Genomic DNA, 20014 nt, shown 5'->3' on the forward strand with positions numbered 1-20014 from the left:
CAAATCCAGAATTAACAGTATTTTATTTTTAGCATCCATCGTTAGCCTCCGCCCTCCAGTAGCTCCCATGATGTGTAGTCATCGGATATCCAAAATCTCCTCATGCAGGCACACGATCTAAAGGATGTTAGGGCTCAGATTGAGATAAAGGACCATGTTTATAGCTTAATAAATCATTAATTCGAGGTCGCACTATGAATAATAATAGTCCGGGCGGCAGATCATGGCCGTGAGCGAGCCTGGAGCCCCAATGGAGGGCAGTCACTTCCGCCTGGAGCCCCAATGGAGGGCAGTCACTTCCACCTGGAGCCCCAATGGAGGGCAGTCACTTCCACCTGGAGCCCCAATGGAGGGCAGTCACTTCCACCTGGAGCCCCAATGGAGGGCAGTCACTTCCGCCTGGAGCCCCACTGGAGGGCAGTCACTTCCGCCTGGAGCCCCAATGGAGGGCAGTCACTTCCACCTGGAGCCCCAATGGAGGGCAGTCACTTCCGCCTGGAGCCCCAATGGAGGGCAGTCACTTCCGCCTGGAGCCCCAATGGAGGGCAGTCACTTCCGCCTGGAGCCCCAATGGAGGGCAGTCACTTCCGCCTGGAGCCCCAATGGAGGGCAGTCACTTCCGCCTGGAGCCCCAATGGAGGGCAGTCACTTCCGCCTGGAGCCCCAATGGAGGGCAGTCACTTCCGAGTTGGCCGGGTGAGGGCTCTTTGTCTTTGTTTATGTTGCACATTTCACTGGCCTCACGTTACCGCCTATCGTAGCAGCATGGAATGGGTTAAGGTGCTGTGTGTGTATGCATGTATTAAATGAAGTGCATCTACTCCGTTCCATTTACAATTTCTGCTCTTATCCAAAGTAGGCCTAGTAAAACCAACTCCAAAATGTAGAAAGTGAAGATGCCAAAAGTGATATATTGGCCGGAATTACATTTGCGATGATTTGATTGGCTGAGCACGGAATGTGATGAAGGATGATCACTTCACACGAGTGGTTTTTTTTTTAAACCAACACTCAGACATAAAGGTTGTTCAATAGCATTGATTTATGAAGAAAGAAAGAAAGAAAGAAAGAAAGAAAGAAAGAAAGAAACATACTAAAACATATAGGCCTAGTATTTGTTTAAACCCCAAAAATAATAGCAATCATGCCAGTGAACAGGGACATGCACACATAGACATCAAAGGGAGCTTCAGGCCCTGCCCTTTTACCCGTCTGTAAAACAATTAACTGCCCTTTCCAGACCACGAATGCAGCATTTCCATGCCATGCCGGAAGGCAGCATTCAGGAGAATTGCTTTTCCCCCTCCGAAGTCTCCTTAACTTGAACGCAGCATCACCGCATCTCCACTAGCTAAAGAGTGCGCCCCGAAAATAGCTGATCTACAAGATCTCAACGCGTCGCAGCACGACACGTTGTGAGCTTGTAGATCTGCAATTTTTGTCCGAAAGTGCCCTCTTACGGGATTTCAGCCCCTGCCCCTCTAACACTCTCTGCACATCCCTGCCAGTGAATATCTTCTAATTCCTGAATGAAGGGGCTTCTCTCTGATCACGTGACCTGACCTGACCTCACTGGGTGTCTATTTTAAGCTCCGTCCGTGCACACGGAGTGTCACACTTTCCACTGGCTGTTGCCTGCCTGCATGCAACATGCAAGGGATTATAGGCCCTCTCTACTGCTCCTCGCTAGCATAAATCTGCTCATAAGAGTCTTATCAATGCAGGGTGAATGGACGGTTCAAGGCAGGTTCGTGTAGGTTTAGTGTATTAGCGGTCACGGAGTCAAAGGGACATTACTTAACCTATAAATATATATACTGTATATAATATTTGCCAATACACTGTGACTAAACTGTTCCAATGGTTTACGTATACTGTATGACCCTTTAACTGTAAATGTTTTGATATTATTAGTTGTATAATTGCTTTTCTGTTTTATATATTTTATTGTATTTATTTTATATACAAGCACTTTTAACATTGTTTTCTCATTTAGTGCCATCATTACAATTACAATTTAGGCATTTGGCAGACGCTCTTAATCCAGAGCGATTTACAGTAAGCAAGAACAAAAACATGGTAATACATCAAATACATAAAAATAGTCGTCATGAATCATGGTATACTGTGGAATATCTATCTAATGAAACTATAATTGTATACACTATAGAATGTAATGTCAAGTGCTATTTAAGTTACATAAATTAAGCCTATGCCTATGCATTGTTTCAGTCTTTCCCCTGCATGCTGCCAGATGAAGCGGCAACTTTTATTTTGAAGACCCCAGAATGATTCACCCCAAAATGATCAGGAATTAAAAGTGGCTAACGCTAATTTAGCGACCACCGACCGACCGTCTTTTTAAATGTCATCCGAGGCATTCATATTATATTACATCCCGGTTTTGATCAAACACCAGAATCTGTAGAGTAAAAACGTTTTAAGATCACAGTCATTTGAATTATATGAAAAACAGTTGAAATCTATCTCCTCCCAGGATCTTTGATCAAGATGCACGAAAACTTCTACAAAATTGCTGTTTTGTGAAAATTCTTGCAGCTTCATATGCTTATGAAACTTTACAGTATGGTAGAGGGTCATGCCAAATAGCACTGAAACCAGTCTTACTCTAATTGGCCAAAAGGGGGCACTATAGCAATTTTCAGAAAATGTAACCTTTGAACAGGCATAACTCATGCCTCGTTTGGCCAAAAGTCATGGCATGTGTTTCCACATGTTCCTTGACTCAAGGGGAACACATCTGTACCAGTAAGCTCCGCCAGTAACCAGTAAGCTCCACCCTCAGATATTCTGCCATTTTGAGCAGTTTGAAAAACACACTATTATCTGAAATCCCAGTTGAAAAGAAGTTTGTATGTGAAAACATGAACAGCTAACACACTGTAGTAATGTCCACAACTAGGAGACACAAACTGCCTGAGTCTTCAAGAACCCTGCCCCCCCACAATTAAAACCAACCCTGTCACAATTACATGGTCTTCTTTATGTCAAGTTCAGTCTTCCATGTTTCTATGGTGTATTGTGAATATTGTTCTTATTGCTTATTGCCCCCGCCTTATCACTGCTTGCAGCTATATTTATTATTATTATTCTCTGTGTTGACATAGCTTCTGGTTTATTATTATTATTATTATTATGATCATTGTTATCTCTGTGATAACATACAGGTTCTGGTTTGTGAAGTTCGTCATTCTGGTCGGGATGTGCACGGCGGCCTTCTTCATTCCTACCGAGTCCTTTCTACATGGTAAGCAACCACATTTCTTCATTCCTACGAGTCCTTTCTACAGAGTAAGCAACCACACTTCTTCATTCCTACCGAGTCCTTTCTACAGAGTAAGCAACCACACTTCTTCATTCCTACCGAGTCCTTTCTATAGAGTAAGCAACCACACTTCTTCATTCCTACCGAGTCCTTTCTATAGAGTAAGCAACCACACTTCTTCATTCCTACCAAGTCCTTTCTATAGAGTAAGCAACCACACTTCTTCATTCCTACCGAGTCCTTTCTATAGAGTAAGCAACCACACTTCTTCATTCCTACCGAGTCCTTTCTATAGAGTAAGCAACCACACTTCTTCATTCCTACCGAGTCCTTTCTACAGAGTAAGCAACCACACTTCTTCATTCCTACCGAGTCCTTTCTATAGAGTAAGCAACCACACTTCTTCATTCCTACGAGTCCTTTCTACATGGTAAGCAACCACAACGCTTTGATCATATTTGGAATGTATCACTTCAGTTTAACCACCTAGACCCTCTATGCTTATAGTAAAAAATAAACAGGCTATGAGAAAAACACATTCAAAGAGCCTATCAATGACCTGCAGCTACTCAGTCAGGCGTACAGTAGGCCTATGTGTAAACGGAATGTTGGATGAATGACAGCTCTGTGGGATTACAGTCACATACTGAGGAGGTGTTTGTTCAGCCTCTTCTTAATGCGTGAACACTGCTAGATGTAATGTCTCCAACAACCGCAGGGGGAAGGCTGTTCCATGTCCTTATAGCAGAGTGGAGTGAACACTGCTAGATGTAATGTCTCTAACAACCGCAGGGGGAAGGCTGTTCCTTATAGCAGAGTGGAGAAAGTATCAAGGCATTTGGTGTTTCCAGGGCGTGGCTTGGTACAGTATCCTCCAGGTGATTGGACCTGAGGTGTGAGCTTGGGGTAGTAGTGTGGGCAACAGGTACGGTCCACCAAATTCCATCTCACCCCAGCTTTTTTCCGCCGACCTCACGCCGACAGCTCGGTGCGGCGGTTCTTGTATTCTTTATTTTGTTTTACTGAGAATAAGGTTAGAAATAAGTTTAGGGTTAGCCATAGTTTTACTGGGGTTAAGTTTAGGAATATAGGGTTAGGTTTAGCCATAGTTTTACTGGGGTTAAGTTTAGGTATAGGGTTAGGTTTAGGCATAGTTTTACTGGGGTTAAGTTAAGGAATAGGGTTAGGTTTAGGCATAGTTTTACTGAGGTTAAGGTTAGGAATAAGGTTAGGTTTAACCGTTTAAGCATAATTTACTTAGATTACTTTAGGAATACCAAGCCACGCTGTTCCGCCGGCTGTACGCCCGCGGCGAGTTGGTAAAGGGGCGAGTTGTTTTGTATTCGTAGTGTGAGCTTTGAGGTCCTTTGAGGTCCACTGGACAGCCGGGAGTGTGCATCTTGTAGAGAACAGTTGTTGCAACTGTTCGGTGATGACTCAGCTTGCTGATGGCCTTTTTTTGGATGAGGTCTAACTAACCTGAGAGTGGTCAGAGAGGCATTTATCCAGGCTAGGCAGGGGTACTCCATGATGCTCCTGACATGGTTTTTGTAGAGGTTGTAGATCTGCTATTTTTGGTGTACGTTCCCACCGTGATAGGGATGCTGGGGTTCAAGTGGTTAAATGTCAAGTATAACGTCCTTTTTCAGTCTGTTCTAATTGAAACTGCATGGTCTCTCTAGTTTTCTCGTGACCCACTGTAGATTATTGAGAAAGATTTGCATATTTTGCATACCATAATATGACATAAGGTTATTATTGATTTGAACTGTTACAATTACTTTGTATAGCTTAATGACTAGTAACAACATTTTATTGTATTTAAGTTCACAGAAGTATAACCAAATGCATTTGAAATGAAATACAAATGTTACTTAGGATTCCAATTAAAAAAACAAGCCAAAGCATTCAGAATTCCTATTCAAGTAGGCCTATAACAAACATAGCATGATCTACAAGCTCAAAACGCACGCAGTTACGAATTATTTTTAAAATACAGAGATATGATGTTTCTGCCCGACAGTACTATGCAATGTGGCACTCTGGAGTGAGTGTAGAAACATAATGGCCCTCAGCATCATCAAAGTTGCCCATCCCTGGTGTGGTTCAACTTGTTGGTGTCTATCTCCCTCTCTCTCTCAGCATGGCATTAATGTCTCTCTGTCTCTGTCTCTGTCTCTCTCTCTCTCTCTCTCTCTCTCTCTCTCTCTCTCTCTCTCTCTCTCTCTCTCTCTCTCTCTCTCTCTCTCTCTCTCTCTCTCAGCGTGGCATTATGTGGGAGTGGTCGGAGGGTTTTCCTTCATTCTCATCCAGCTCATCCTCATCACAGCTTTCGCACACACCTGGAACAAGAACTGGTGAGTGACGAGGGCTTGGGGACAGAGTGAGTGAGTGAGTGGTGTTGCGGACAGGAACAACATATTTTCAGATGTAGAATCTGTCTTCAGGTCTCAATGGATTTAATAAACATCCGATTGGGCGCAGGCACACATACGCGTCTCTTCCTGGTTTTTAAACAGCTGGTGGAGGTAAATGACGCCTGTGCGCGGCTTCAACTATATAACTCCGTATATATAAGGACCCCACCACTAGAGGACGTTATATCCCAGGTCTGTATGAACCCCGCCGCTAAGGGGCGTTATATCCCAGGTCTGTATATATGAACCCCACCGCTATGGGGCGTCATATCCCAGGTCTGTATGAACCCCGCCACTATGGGGCGTCATATCCCAGGTCTGTATATACGAACCCCGCCGCTATGGGGCGTCATATCCCAGGTCTGTATATATGAACCCCGCCACTATGGGGCGTCATATCCCAGGTCTGTATATACGAACCCCGCCGCTATGGGGCGTCATATCCCAGGTCTGTATATACGAACCCCGCCACTATGGGGCGTCATATCCCAGGTCTGTATATATGAACCCCGCCGCTATGAGGCGTCATATCCCAGGTCTGTATATACGAACCCCGCCGCTATGGGGCGTCATATCCCAGGTCTGTATATATACGGAACCCAATGTATACGTCTATATAATGGGTGAGTCCCACGTCAGCTTTTAACATTGGTCCGGTTGCTATGGCAACGCCCCACCTCTCCAGCTATGGGATTGAAGATATAATCACCGTGTAAAGCAGTTGAAAGGAGGATTTTCAAACGTCCATAAGTCGGAATCCAGGAGAGCTGTGCTTGGTGGATCTTCTGCCATCCAAATTTCTGATTTAATTTGTGCCGCTCTATGAAAGATCAATTCATGTGATTCTACGGGATTGGCAGCCAGATTAATCCATCCTATATTTACGGTAATGGCGGGGAAACGGCTGTACCTGCGCCCATTCATCATCATCATCATCTCTCACTGTGTTGCCAGGTTGACGGGCATCATCATCATCATTATTATCATCATCATCATCTCTCACTGTGTTGCCAGGTTGACGGGCATCATCATCATCATTATTATCATCATCATCATCTCTCACTGTGTTGCCAGGTTGACGGGCATCATCATCATCATTATCATCATCATCATCTCTCACTGTGTTGCCAGGTTGACGGGCATCATCATCATCATCATTATCATCATCATCATCATCATCTCTCACTGTGTTGCCAGGTTGACGGGCGCTGCAGAGAACAAGCGCTGGTACGTGGCGGTGCTGTGCGCCACACTGTTCTTCTACACCGTGGCCTCCATGTCCTTCACCTTCATGTACAAGTACTACACGCACCCCGTCGCATGCCATTTCAACAGGTTCCTGCTCTGGACCAACCTGACTCTCTGCTGCCTCGTGTCCTTCATAGCCGTCACGCCGTGCGTGCAGCAGAGTGAGTTTGTATACTTTGGAACCCTAGAACAGCAGTGGTTTTCGACCCTTTTCATTTCAAGGTCCATTATTTATTCACCATTTGATGACATTTAGCCTCTCAGACCCAAAACGTTAATGCTGTGTTGATGCTGGTATAGGCGAGATAACAGGCACAATGTTGATCAAAATAACAATTATTCTACACATTATCTAATTGTGTAGACCTCTTGCAAATTAAGTAAAGCAAGATGTTTAACAATAATTTAACTCTTGAGAGTGTAAAATGAAAGTTTGGCAGTTTGTTTTGTGTCCCAGGCCAGGAATGGCTGGACTAAAGGAGAAGTTCCGTTCCAAAATCTTTTTTTTTGCAATATTTTGCAATATTACCCAAATTTTTCATACATTTGTGTGTGTGTGTGTGTGTGTGTGTGTGTGTGTGTGTGTGTGTGTGTGTGTGTGTGTGTGTGTGTGTGTGTGTGTGTGTGTGTGTGTGTGTGTGTGTGTGTGTGTGTGTGTGTGTGTGTGTGTGGAGGGAGTATAGTAGCAGTTATTGACTGTTGTTCCTCAACTCTTGTCTCCCTTCTGTCTGTCTGTCTGTCTGTCTGTCTGCCTGCCTGCCTGCTTGCCTGCCTGCTTGCCTGCCTGCCTGCCTGCCTGCCTGCCTGCCTGCCTGCCTGCCTGCCTGCCTGTCTCTACAGAGCAGCCCCGGTCAGGACTCTTGCAGGCGTCAATCATCAGCTGTTATGTCATGTATCTGACATTCTCTGCTCTGTCCAGCCGCCCGCCCGAGAGAGGTAAAAATACTTTACTCTATTTTCAATTACTGAGGTAACACTTTACTCAACTATAACTGTTTAAATGAGTGAGATAAAAGTATAAGTGCTCACCCGTAGGGTCCATTTGTACATTCTTAGGGCCAGATTCAGGAAGCAATTTACACTCATATTTTGAACGTACGGACATTTACGACCATTCCTACACTACGTGTGGATTGGAATTCATGATTTTATTTTGGCCGTGACTTTGGTCAGCTCAGAGGGTGACTTACCAGTGAGCAAGGCATGCGTATATGTATTTAGAATGATTTAGTCTTCATGCTGAATCAATTAATAGTCCCCAAACCTCAAATAACATACGGTATGTGCCAACACACATGCAGTACAAGAAAGAAATGTGTCAACTATGTATTGCTTAGCTTATGTTATGCATTATATAGAGATGATGCAAATTCAACTGGTTTGTATTTGTATTTATTTTGTAGGCTATCAGTTGCATTCAGAGCTGAATTAGTAGGTCGCTCAGCATGTTGACAGACTCAGCCGAAGTTTTACATAATGATTCAAATAGACTATCATGCATTAATGTCGCTGCATGGACACATATCCGCCTCCATTTGTGTTGTGGTATTAATTTATAATAATATAGGCTACTGTACAGTAGCCTACAAGTCTTACCATTTGATGAGGAAACAGCTGATGAAATCTAGATTTTCCCACATAGGTATAGAACAATGATTAATCCAAAAACAGATTAACCATGTACAATTTGTACATTAAGGCAAAACTCTGGTCCGTTATGTATGACATTTTATTTTTACCTCTGCAAAGGTGCAGTGCGCAATTCATCAGTAGAAAGGGCTTTTATAATATCCTCGCCAAGTTTTAATAGCAATTGGTCGTGATACGTGAAAGTAACTTCAATATCATCAGTTATTAATGTTCCGCAAGCAGTGAAAGATTTGCGGGCCAAAATAAGCTGATCTACAAGTTGCTATGCGGTGCTTCCCGACCTGGTTCCGACCATTTCGTATATATAACTCTATGGTACCAACATGCCCGCTCCGCTGTTAGCTTGAAGATCTGTCCATTTCGGAGGAACCAGAAAAATCATAACATTAGTTTCCGGTTACCATTTATGGAGGTAAAATGGCCGGAGATGTTGCACCACACACGGTGAAACCACTGCAAAACGCTTGGGAAATAGGGAGTCGACTGAGAGGCAAAAATGAGCTACAGCCTCGATACGCACAGATGAAGTCATTACACCCCTTTAGGCAATGACCCGTGAGATTTATCGTATGGATTATACACATTCATTTACGCACTTCATTCACACCTGGTCGTGAATTTCATTCATGAATCTGGCCCTTAGAGTGGATCTGTAACGGTCCAATTGGGCCACCTTCAAGCAACCCTGAATTAGCCTGGCGCAGCCACTCATAGCGAGGGTTCACTGATGTTTCCTCCCCGCTATGAGTCTGGCCGCGCCAGGCTAACCCTGAATGTCCCTCAACCCACTTTGAGGACCACAGCACTAGTAGTGTACATTTAGTGCTATAGAATTTTGCCCAAAATGTCCACCACAAGTGGTCGGCGTGGTGATGACCCAGCTGGTGATGGCCCATGTTTCGTCTTCTTCCTTGCCAGTGGTGTACCAAGGCGTCAACATGACAGTGTGTTTCCCCAACGTGGGTCGGGCTGGCATCCAGAAGGAAGGCAACGCTGTGGCCATCATAGGCGCTTGCATCATGTACTGCTGTGTGCTGTTTGCATGGTGAGTGTTCATATCACATCCTGTACTGCTGTGTGCTGTTTGCATGGTGAGTGTTCATATCACATCCTGTACTGCTGTGTGCTGTTTGCATGGTGAGTGTTCATATCACATCCTGTACTGCTGTGTGCTGTTTGCATGGTGAGTGTTCATATCACATCCTGTACTGCTGTGTGCTGTTTGCATGGTGAGAGTTCATATCACATCCTGTACTGCTGTGTGCTGTTTGCATGGTGAGTGTTCATATCACATCCTGTACTGCTGTGTGCTGTTTGCATGGTGAGTGTTCATATCACATCCTGTACTGCTGTGTGCTGTTTGCATGGTGAGTGTTCATATCACATCCTGTACTGCTGTGTGCTGTTTGCATGGTGAGTGTTCATATCACATCCTGTACTGCTGTGTGCTGTTTGCATGGTGAGTGTTCATATCACATCCTGTACTGCTGTGTGCTGTTTGCATGGTGAGTGTTCATATCACATCCGGTACTGCTGTGTGCTGTTTGCATGGTGAGTGTTCATATCACATCCTGTACTGCTGTGTGCTGTTTGCATGGTGAGTGTTCATATCACATCCTGTACTGCTGTGTGCTGTTTGCATGGTGAGTGTTCATATCACATCCTGTACTGCTGTGTGCTGTTTGCATGGTGAGTGTTCATATCACATCCTGTACTGCTGTGTGCTGTTTGCATGGTGAGAGTTCATATCACATCGGGCGAGTGTTTTTATAATTATAGTACATGCCATCAACTTTATAATATAAACTTTAAAAAATATTGTTTGTTTTCCCTCCAGTAATGAAGCGTGGTATGTCTTTTCCCTCCAGTAATGAAGCGTGGTATGTCTTTTCCCTCCAGTAATGAAGCGTGGTATGTCTTTTCCCTCCAGTAATGAAGCGTGGTATGTCTTTTCCCTCCAGTAATGAAGCTTCGTACCTGGCGGAGATGTTCGGACCGTTCTGGATGATCAAAGTGTACCGCTATGAGTTCCAGAAAGCCACATGCTGCTTCTGCTGCCCCGACGAAGAGGAAGGTTTGTACTAAACAAATACCTCTATCACTGTTTATTAGGGTTGTAACGATACATGATACATGACAATACGATACATGGACGACATTGGTTCATTATGGGGATACGATACTGTAAGATTCAATGATTTGAAATATGTGGATAGTGCATGTACATGAGATATATATATATATATACAAGAATTTTGCGGGGCCACTCATCCTAGTTACATTGCAGCGCACTATGGGAAGAAGGTAATTGCGGGAGTTGACTCCACATGTAGTAACGGATGGGTTATTAGTTATTATTATGTGTCCTTATTAGTGTGTAGTGTCGTCAACACGTTATGGCTCGTACACACTGCCCGGTATTTGCTCCGATTATGCTGTCGGGGAGCATTTGGCGCTCGCCGACAAAACCCCTGATCTGACGTTATGTTGCTTACAATCATCAGTAGCAAAGTGAAATACCAACACAAATAAAACCCTACCATTTCCATTTTTCCCCCTCTATTTCCCATTCCATGTGCGTTTGTCTTATATGTAGCCTATGAAAGGCCCCTCAATTACATTTTGTAACTATTTTCAGCAATGGGATGATAGTTTTATTTGGTGGGTATGTTGAGCTGGTCGTTTTGAAAGTAGCTCTCAAGTAAAAAAAAGTGTGGGCACCCCTGGTATAGATGATTATATATATATATATATATATATATATATATATATATATATATATATATATATATATATATATTCATTCCATCGGTAAATCCCTGTAGGCTATACCCACATATTGGTAGCCTATATTAGCCCAATATTGGCGTTACGCATTTCACTTGAATAATGTTGTGTGCGCACGTGCGGAGAAAGACAGTTATTTAATGAAACTCAAGATTATAACGTCCTGTATTGGTAGCCTATATTAGCCCAATTCCTGTGTGTGTTGCGTGCCGAGAGAGAGAGAGAGAGAGAGAGACACTGCACGTCAAAATGAATTGGAATAAAAAAACAAATGATGTAGCCGCTGCCTATATGTATCGGGTCTGGATCGCATGTTGGTGAACTCTTGCCGTGTGTGATCTTCGCCGCGGGGCGGAGGGGGTCCGCGGTAGTATGCGTGGGAGTCCACTTTCCGTGAGTACAGTCACTGAGTCTGTTACCCATTAAATCCTTACTCTAAGATTAAATCAGCGAGTCTGCTGCCACGTTTTCTCGGCGCTCCACTGTTTTTGTGTGTGTGTGTGTGTGTGTGTGTGTGTGTGGGGGACACGGGGACGGGGTAGTGTTGTGTGTGTGTGTGTGTGTGTGTGTGTGTGTGGGGGGGGGGGGGTAGCTTACAGGCGTGCATGTGCGTGTGTGTGTGTGTGTGTGTGTGTGCAATCAAAAGTACTCAGCAGTAACGAAATAGTCTGACTCGATGTCAGTGGGCTGTATAGCCTGCCCCCTTATGGTGAATTATAAAAAAAGAGAGCTTGCACTCAGGATTCTCCTGAAAAAGCCTAGGGGTGGCAGTGCTAGTCAGCTATTCTGAGACTCTGGTCTAACCACCTTTCAGGCTCTCTGGAAAAACCACATGTTTGGTTTTAAAGGTAGACTTGAGGTTTAATCACCTAATTATGAGACCCATCATGTTTAGTTTTCAATGTAGACTTGATGGGTCTCATAATGAGGTGATTAAGGTGTTGACTAATCCCAGGTTTAGCACCGTTAGATTCCCTTCTCTATGTGGAAACACTTGTACAGTACGTGTGCCTCTCATAGATTATTTTATGGGAGCTTTTTTTGATTTTTATGAACTTTTCTTTTTATTTGTTTTGTATGTTTAATTGTTAATACATTTTCTTAGTATGTCTTTAATTGACTTCGGCCGTAATACAGTTTCATTGAATATGTCATTGATAAATGATATATGTAATGTAATGTAATGTAATGGACTTTTGCACTATTACATTGCACCAGCACTATTGCACTTGGGTTACTGTACAGTATGGATATTTATTTGATGCCAGTGGTGAAGGTGAAGGTGACGCTCTAAACTGAATTTCGTTGTTTCATGTAAGCAATGACAAATAAAGATCTATCTATCTATCTAATGTAATGTAATGTTTTTCCTTTCTGCAGAGGAAGAGTTTGTGATAGACGAGGAGAACCGAGGCTCTCAGATGGTTCTTCACAACGAGACCAATAGAGTGGCTTACAGCTACTTCGTCTTCCACTTTGTCTTCTTCCTGGCTTCACTCTACGTCATGATGACCCTCACCAACTGGTTCAGGTCAGTCTCTATGATGTCATGATGACATCACCAACTGGTTCAGGTCAGTCTCTATGATGTCATGCATGGTGACATCACCAACTGGTTCAGGTCAGTCTCTATGATGTCATGGTGACATCACCAACTGGTTCAGGTCAGTCTCTATGATGTCATGATGACATCACCAACATGTTCAGGTCAGTCTCTATGATGTCATGATGACATCACCAACTGGTTCAGGTCAGTCTCTATGATGTCATAATGACATCACCAACTGGTTCAGGTCAGTCTCTATGATGTCATGATGACATCACCAACTGGTTCAGATCAGTCTCTATAATATCATTATGACATCACCAACTGGTTCAGGTCAGTCTCTATGATATCATGATGACATCACCAACTGGTTCAGATCAGTCTCTATGATGTCATAATGACATCACCAACTGGTTCAGATCAGTCTCTATAATATCATGATGACATCACCAACTGGTTCAGGTCAGTCTCTATGATGTCATAATGACATCACCAACTGGTTCAGTTTAGTCTCTATGATGTCATGATGACATCCCAACTGGTTCAGGTCAGTCTCTATGATGTCATGTGTGTCTTGTGTTTTTAATTGAAAGACCTAGTGACATGAAAAATACGGGCATTTTATTTTGAAGTTAGCCCTCCAGGCTATGGGACGTAGCTCCGTTACATGCGCGACACGTGCACACACGTGCAGATTGTTTGTTTAAAAAATGACATAGAGACGGGCAGCAAAGCTTGTGGTTTATTTCTAACCTATAATGTTTTCAGATACATATTTTAGCGTGATGATGGATGTCAACTTTAGTTTTTTTCAACCAAGGTTCATGTTTTAGGTTGTTATAGAGAAACTAAAAGGTGAGTGTTTCTTTTATTTGCTGCTTTCTTTCGTTTTAGGGATTTTAGCAGTTTTGACAGGGGGCGGGGGCATTCAAGCATGGGGCTGAATATGTATTGTTTTACAACATTTTATGGTGATTTATTATTTTTATTATTTACTATAGTCCTACTAGACCCCAAGAAATTACATCTGGCCACAAAAGATCACAGGATCTATTGAATGTGACAAACTGACATATTGAGCCTATAGAGTGCCGCAGTCCCCGCCCCCTTTCAGAAAAGCGAGTGGCCCAGGAAGTGGAAGCCCCATGCATTCTCCCATCGGCACTTTTAATATAATTTATTTAAAGACGGTTACGCCGCGGACAAAGCCAATTCGGATCGTGACGAATCATGACAATGAACACAATATTTGTCATGACTTGCATGGGGCTTCCACTTCCTGGGCCACTCGCTTTTCTGAAAGGGGGCGGGACTGCGGCGCTCTATACACACAGTATAAGCCTTCCCCCAGTAGGCTACCTTCACATTCAGTATAGATCCTGTGATCTTCTGTGGCCAGATGTAATTTCCTGGTGTTTATTAGGACTATAGTAAACCATAAAAAAGAAATCACCATCAAATTGTGTAAAAAAAATACATATTTAGCCCCATGTCCGAATGCCCCCGCCCCCTGTCAAAAACAGCTAAAATCCCTAAAACGAAAGAAAGCAGCAAATGAAAAAAGATTAACACTCATCTTTTACTTTATCTAATAACAAACTAAAACATGAACCTTGGTTTAAAAAAACTAAAGTTGTCCTTTAAGTTAATTTTCGTCATAGCATTTTAGATTTGGGGCTCTAAAAAAATGTCCCCGGTCAAATTTGTTTAATAACCCTCCTAGATGACAAATCCATTGACTGTGAATGTATTGTACTAAGGACGGGAACCCCTTTTGGCTTTTTAAGCATTATGTTCTACTTTTTGCTTCTGGGGGGGTCCGTGGAACAACATATTTTCAGATGGGGGTCTGCGGCCAAATACAGATAATTCTGGGGGTCCTTGACATGAAAAAGGTTCAGCACCACTGACATAGAAACATAGGTTTTTCAGAAAACTGTTAGGATTTAGAAGACCTTTTTTAGAATCAGCCTCAGTCCTAAATGGGTATCTGTACAAAATGTTAACTCTCATCTCTGTCGTTCTTTGTGGTCTTCAGCTACGAGTCAGCGGTGCTGGAGACCACCTTCACCCACGGCAGCTGGTCCACCTTCTGGGTGAAGCTCTCGTCCTGCTGGGCCTGCGTGGTCCTGTACCTGTGGCTGCTGCTCGGACCGCTGTGCCAGTGCCAGGCCGACGCCCGGCCGCGCCGTTCCCGCATCAAACGGCGCCGCGTGGCGTCTGCGCGCCAGGTCACTGTCAGCGTCTGCTGACGTCTAGCCTACCGGGACGGAGAAGGAGGAGGAGCCATCTGGGAACCCGTAGGCAAAACAAAACGTGGCGTGATGTGACGTCGAGCGGTGCCTTTGGAGTCGAGCGGAGTCGTTGACTCATGAGCACGAGGGTTGTAACGGCCCGACCCCTTCCTTCCCGGAATGTGACCGGTCGATCGGTCGTACTCGGACATAGGGACATACAGACCTAAACACACACACACACACACACACACACACACACGCACACACGCACACACACACACACACACACACACACACACACACACACACACACACACACACACACACACACACACACACACACACTCACAAACAGCTGTTCATTGGAATTGGTGTGCACCGCTCGAAAAGAGGAAACAACAACGGCCTCCGCTGTTGTTTCCTCATACTATCGCCGCTGATAGTATGTGGATAACAGGATGTCGGCGCGTTAGGTCCCGCCCTCAGCCCTACTCCTCTTCCGGTAGGGGCGCCTGTGTTTTCATTCCCACTAACAACAATGCACACATGCTCTGAATGCCCCCTGCCGGCATGAGTCAGCGGCGCAGCTCTGAATCTGTTCTTGAGAGATTAGGGAAGAAGTGGCCAAGCTTGGTGGACAGAGCATGGAAGTCAGCATGTGTGCATTCTGTGCACCCATCCCTCAAGCCCCCCAACAGGACCACAAGGGATTTTGAAGCAACAATGAACTAGTTGCCAAATGGGGTATTGCAAGCTTATAGTGCATTAAAAAAATCACACTTGTGTGAAGTGTGATTATCGTCATTCCGTGCTCAACCAAAATCATCGCAATGGGATTCACACAGACACATGAAGCTGGCCATAGTAGGGGTTAGTGCCCCTCAAAAAGGACACCAGCCTACTGCTTACGCAATGCTTCCATTGCCTGAAACCCTATAGTGCGCTTTTTGCTCTACTGACAAATTCATTTTTATCCAAAACCGGAGGTGCATCCGGGGGAGCATTCGCTGGGTGAACCACTTTCATTGATGTGAATGGGTGGGGATCTTTCCAGCCGTCTTCTAGTTTTTAAACTAATAACGTCTCTATACGGTGGAGGGAGTAGATGTGACTTTCTGGTTGGGGTCAAAAACTATTTCTCAGTGACATTTCGGATTTAGTAGCTGGACAATATGGACACATAATACCAGACATGATGGGATATATGACCATCGACGAGGAGGTCTGGAAACATACTTACACATTGCCAAAGGGATAAGAAAAGGATTAGCTCACACTATGTAGGAGGTGGGAGATATCGAGGAACCTGGCCTAGCTGTATGCATTTTAGAGTCCATTTTGTTATTGGATGTAAAACGTATGTAAACTTTTTAAGATAGCAGAAATGCAAGTGTTTGCTGTAGTAATTATTATTATTATTATTTTTGTATTATTATTTTATTATTATTATATAGAACTTAAAGCAAAATTACACTTTGGTTCAGGTTTGGATAACCTTAATTGACTTCTTATCTTCAATATTTCCTGTTAATAAAAAAAGGATAATCCAAAAATAGGCTACATTGCAGGTGGAACAGGTCACAAAGATACTCTTTTAGCACATTAACACTAGGTGTATGTAAAAAGAAAGAAAAAAAGAGTGACGTTTCACTGTGAGGCCTGTTTCACTGTGATGTCTGTTTCACTGTGAGGCCTGTTTCACTGTGAGGTCTGTTTCACTGTGAGGCCTGTTTCACTGTGAGGCCTGTTTCACTGTGAGGCCTGTTTCACTGTGAGGCCTGTTTCACTGTGAGGCCTGTTTCATCGTGAAATTGTGAGACTATTATGGATTATCAGCGGAGTAATGTACTATTGTACAGGGAAGGTGTACTCTGCAGGCCAAAGAGTACACCTCTGTGATGTCACAGATCACATGACCCCAAGTTCTCTAGACCTCCAGTTCTATGCTAAACATAACTGGGGACTTTTTTTTTTTCCCACACAACAACTCTAAGGTAGCCTGTATACGAGTAAGACGCGCGAACGCGGGAAGCGAACGCTCAGCTCCATATATGGGCACAAAAGGGGCCAGGTCCACAACAAACAAATCACTGGCCCCTTTTGTGCCCATATATGGAGCTGGGGTACCTGGCCCCTTTTGTGCCCATATATGGAGCTGAGTGATTGCTGATGCAACACACTCCATATTTGGATAGCGGGACAGACACACGGACAGACACACAGACATGATCTGCTAGGTCTCATAGTAAGTGCTCACTGCGTTCGCAATTAATGACATAGTTCAATGTTGAAAATGAGTGGTATTCCCCTTTAAACAGGCTATCATCATTTGTGACATTTATAAGTTTATCCAAAACTTCTAAACCAGACAGACAGCTGAGTTCAAGGCGTAGCCTAACATCTCAGTCCAACGTGCTTATCTGTGATGTCATGAAGACATATTCTCACGGTGTGTTCACACGGGCAGATGAGACGATGCAAAGACTCGCTGTGAGTTGATTTGGAGCAGCTACATGCATATTTGCAACATCATGACGTTGGCTTCCATTGACAATGATATGGTAGACTGCATTGTTTCATCTGCCCGTGAACCAACATGCTTATATGTGATGTCATGAAGACATATTCTCAGGAAGAGCTTCTCTACTGACCACAAATTGCTGACATTATTTACTTATTACAGTATGTGTGAGAGTTTCCATCCAAATGCACTTTATTGTTTTTTTTGTAATGCTTAACAACAAAGCAGAAAATGTTCAGATAGCCCAGTAACTTCTTCACCCTATAGTTGGGGCTCCCATTCAGGGCCAACGGTCAATGGAGCAACTCAGGGATCGGCTTACCTTTCCCCTTTTACACAAAGCCAAAGAGTGACTGCTTTATGTTCACAAATAAAGACCGAATTGCCCAAGATCATTGAAACAACAAAAATAGTTTTAGGGCACAGTCACACCGCACTTTTATGAGGGCGTATTCTGCCAATGCATTTCAATGGGTATGGAGCGGTGTGCTGCCATTTGCGGATTTATGGCAAAAAAACTGCTCCATTCCCATTGAAATGCTTTGGCAGAATCCGTCCTTGTAGGTACAATAAAAGTGCGGTGTGACCATGCCCTTAGGGTGACATTTTATTTTGGAGATAAATGACAGTGGGGCTCTATGAAAATTAGTCCGACAAGGAAGCCAGACAAAATAGATTCACAGTTAAAATGAATATACCAGGATTGACATGAGCCCAGAGAGGCAGCTAAATGTGTGTTTTGTAAAACAATTCTTAAATATGACAAGAATGCCTTGAATTCTGAGTTACGGCCGAATGAGATGCATATTCACAGTGCATCGGTCCACTATTTATGTCCCTGCATGTGAAAGTTACTTATTTTGACTTTCACACGTTCGCGTTTACACAAACGTTGTTTCTCAACATACTGCCTATATATACTGTAGCAATTCACTGGGGCACTCAAGAATTCTTTGAGGTCTAAAATAAAACTGCACACTGCTGCGTTTTTAGGATTTTTAGCATTGTTTTTCCGCCGGTTTTCCGAAAAACGCGTCCAGTCTGCATGGACCTTTAGACGTCTAAATGGCCGTCTAAAAATGGGTTATAAACTGGTATTAGACGTTGAAACAACAGCTATATACAGACGGTCTAGATGTTTGACAATCACACCCGTGTGAAGTGAGGGGCGCTCTAATCATCGTACATCATCATCAAGAATGGTGGTCACACCCACATACATAGGCCGATTTGCTCAGACACATATGACGTCAATTCTCCGTTCATTGTCAATGGCATGGTTTAATGGCAAGCCTATGGTTTAATGTTTGTCTTTAGTTCAATGTTTGTTTTAAAAATGCCATTGACAATGAAGGGAAAATGTATGTCATCTTGTCCCTAACACAAACATTAAATGCCATTGACAATGAAGAAACTTTAATGTTTGTGTTGGCACCGTTTGTTTTACATCATCATTACATCACCTAATCAACATGAGTTAGACTTTAATATACCAGTAAGACGTGCAAACGCGGGAAGCGAACGCAGCTCGTACATATTTGGGTTTTTTTAAGATTTATTTTTAAGTTATTATTTTTTTAAGTTAAGTTATTTTTAAGTTAAGTTTTTAACTTAGCCATAACCATATAAGGAGTCCCCCAAAGCAGCCATCACACTCATGTCACCATGACTCAGCCATAACCATATAAGGAGTCCCCAAAGCAGCAAATCGGACAGACAGACAGACAGACACACAGACATGATCTGCTAGGTCTCATAGTAAGTGCTCACTGCGTTCGCAATTAGTGCCCCTCACTTCACACGGGTGTGATTTTTAATGTTTGTTCAGACAACACAAACATTAGATCTCAGTTTATTGTCAATGGCATTTTTGAGTGGTGCAACCTGGGTCCCTGTGTCCCTGCAGGGTCCGAGCACGAAAATAGCGTTTGGTTGGTTTTCACCACCAACTGTCACTGTTGCATAGCGTGCGTGCGTGCATGCATGTGCATGGTAACTCTCTCATTTCGGACGTGGGGCGGCTCACCGGAAACCGGCTCGGCCCTCTGCACGTGTTCCTGCAGGGAGTCTGGATGTTCCGGGGACCCACACGGAGTTGCACCACTCAGTTCATACGTGTGTGACTTGTTTGTTTGCACAAGTGCACTGGCCAACCACAACGCGTCTTTCCACAACCCGTGTAGGCTTTCGAAGGACTCGTCTTTGACGTGGCCCCTAGCTGTTCAGGGGTCTTTGACGTGGCCCCTAGCTGTTCAGGGGTCTTTGAAGTGGCCCCTAGGTGTTCAGGGGTCTTTGAAGTGGCCCCTAGGTGTTCAGGGTTCT

General features: G+C 43.7%; 1 protein-coding gene across 1 annotated transcript in view; it reads left to right on the forward strand.

The window, feature by feature from the left end:
• Positions 1–15332, forward strand: part of serinc4 (serine incorporator 4) — a 36118-nt gene extending 20786 nt beyond the window's left edge. Inside the window, exons 5-12 of the mRNA XM_080772155.1 lie at positions 3189–3268; positions 5550–5643; positions 6901–7112; positions 7792–7887; positions 9520–9646; positions 10563–10675; positions 12769–12919; positions 14973–15332. Coding sequence (XP_080628281.1) covers positions 3189–3268; positions 5550–5643; positions 6901–7112; positions 7792–7887; positions 9520–9646; positions 10563–10675; positions 12769–12919; positions 14973–15186 — 1087 coding nt within the window. The 3' untranslated portion in view covers positions 15187–15332. The remainder of the gene's footprint in view (positions 1–3188; positions 3269–5549; positions 5644–6900; positions 7113–7791; positions 7888–9519; positions 9647–10562; positions 10676–12768; positions 12920–14972) is intronic.
• Positions 15333–20014: the final 4682 nt, after the last annotated feature.

This window comes from Protomyctophum bolini (assembly GCF_963924005.1).
Source record: "Protomyctophum bolini genome assembly, chromosome: 1".
Taxonomy (NCBI): Eukaryota; Metazoa; Chordata; class Actinopteri; order Myctophiformes; family Myctophidae; genus Protomyctophum; species Protomyctophum bolini.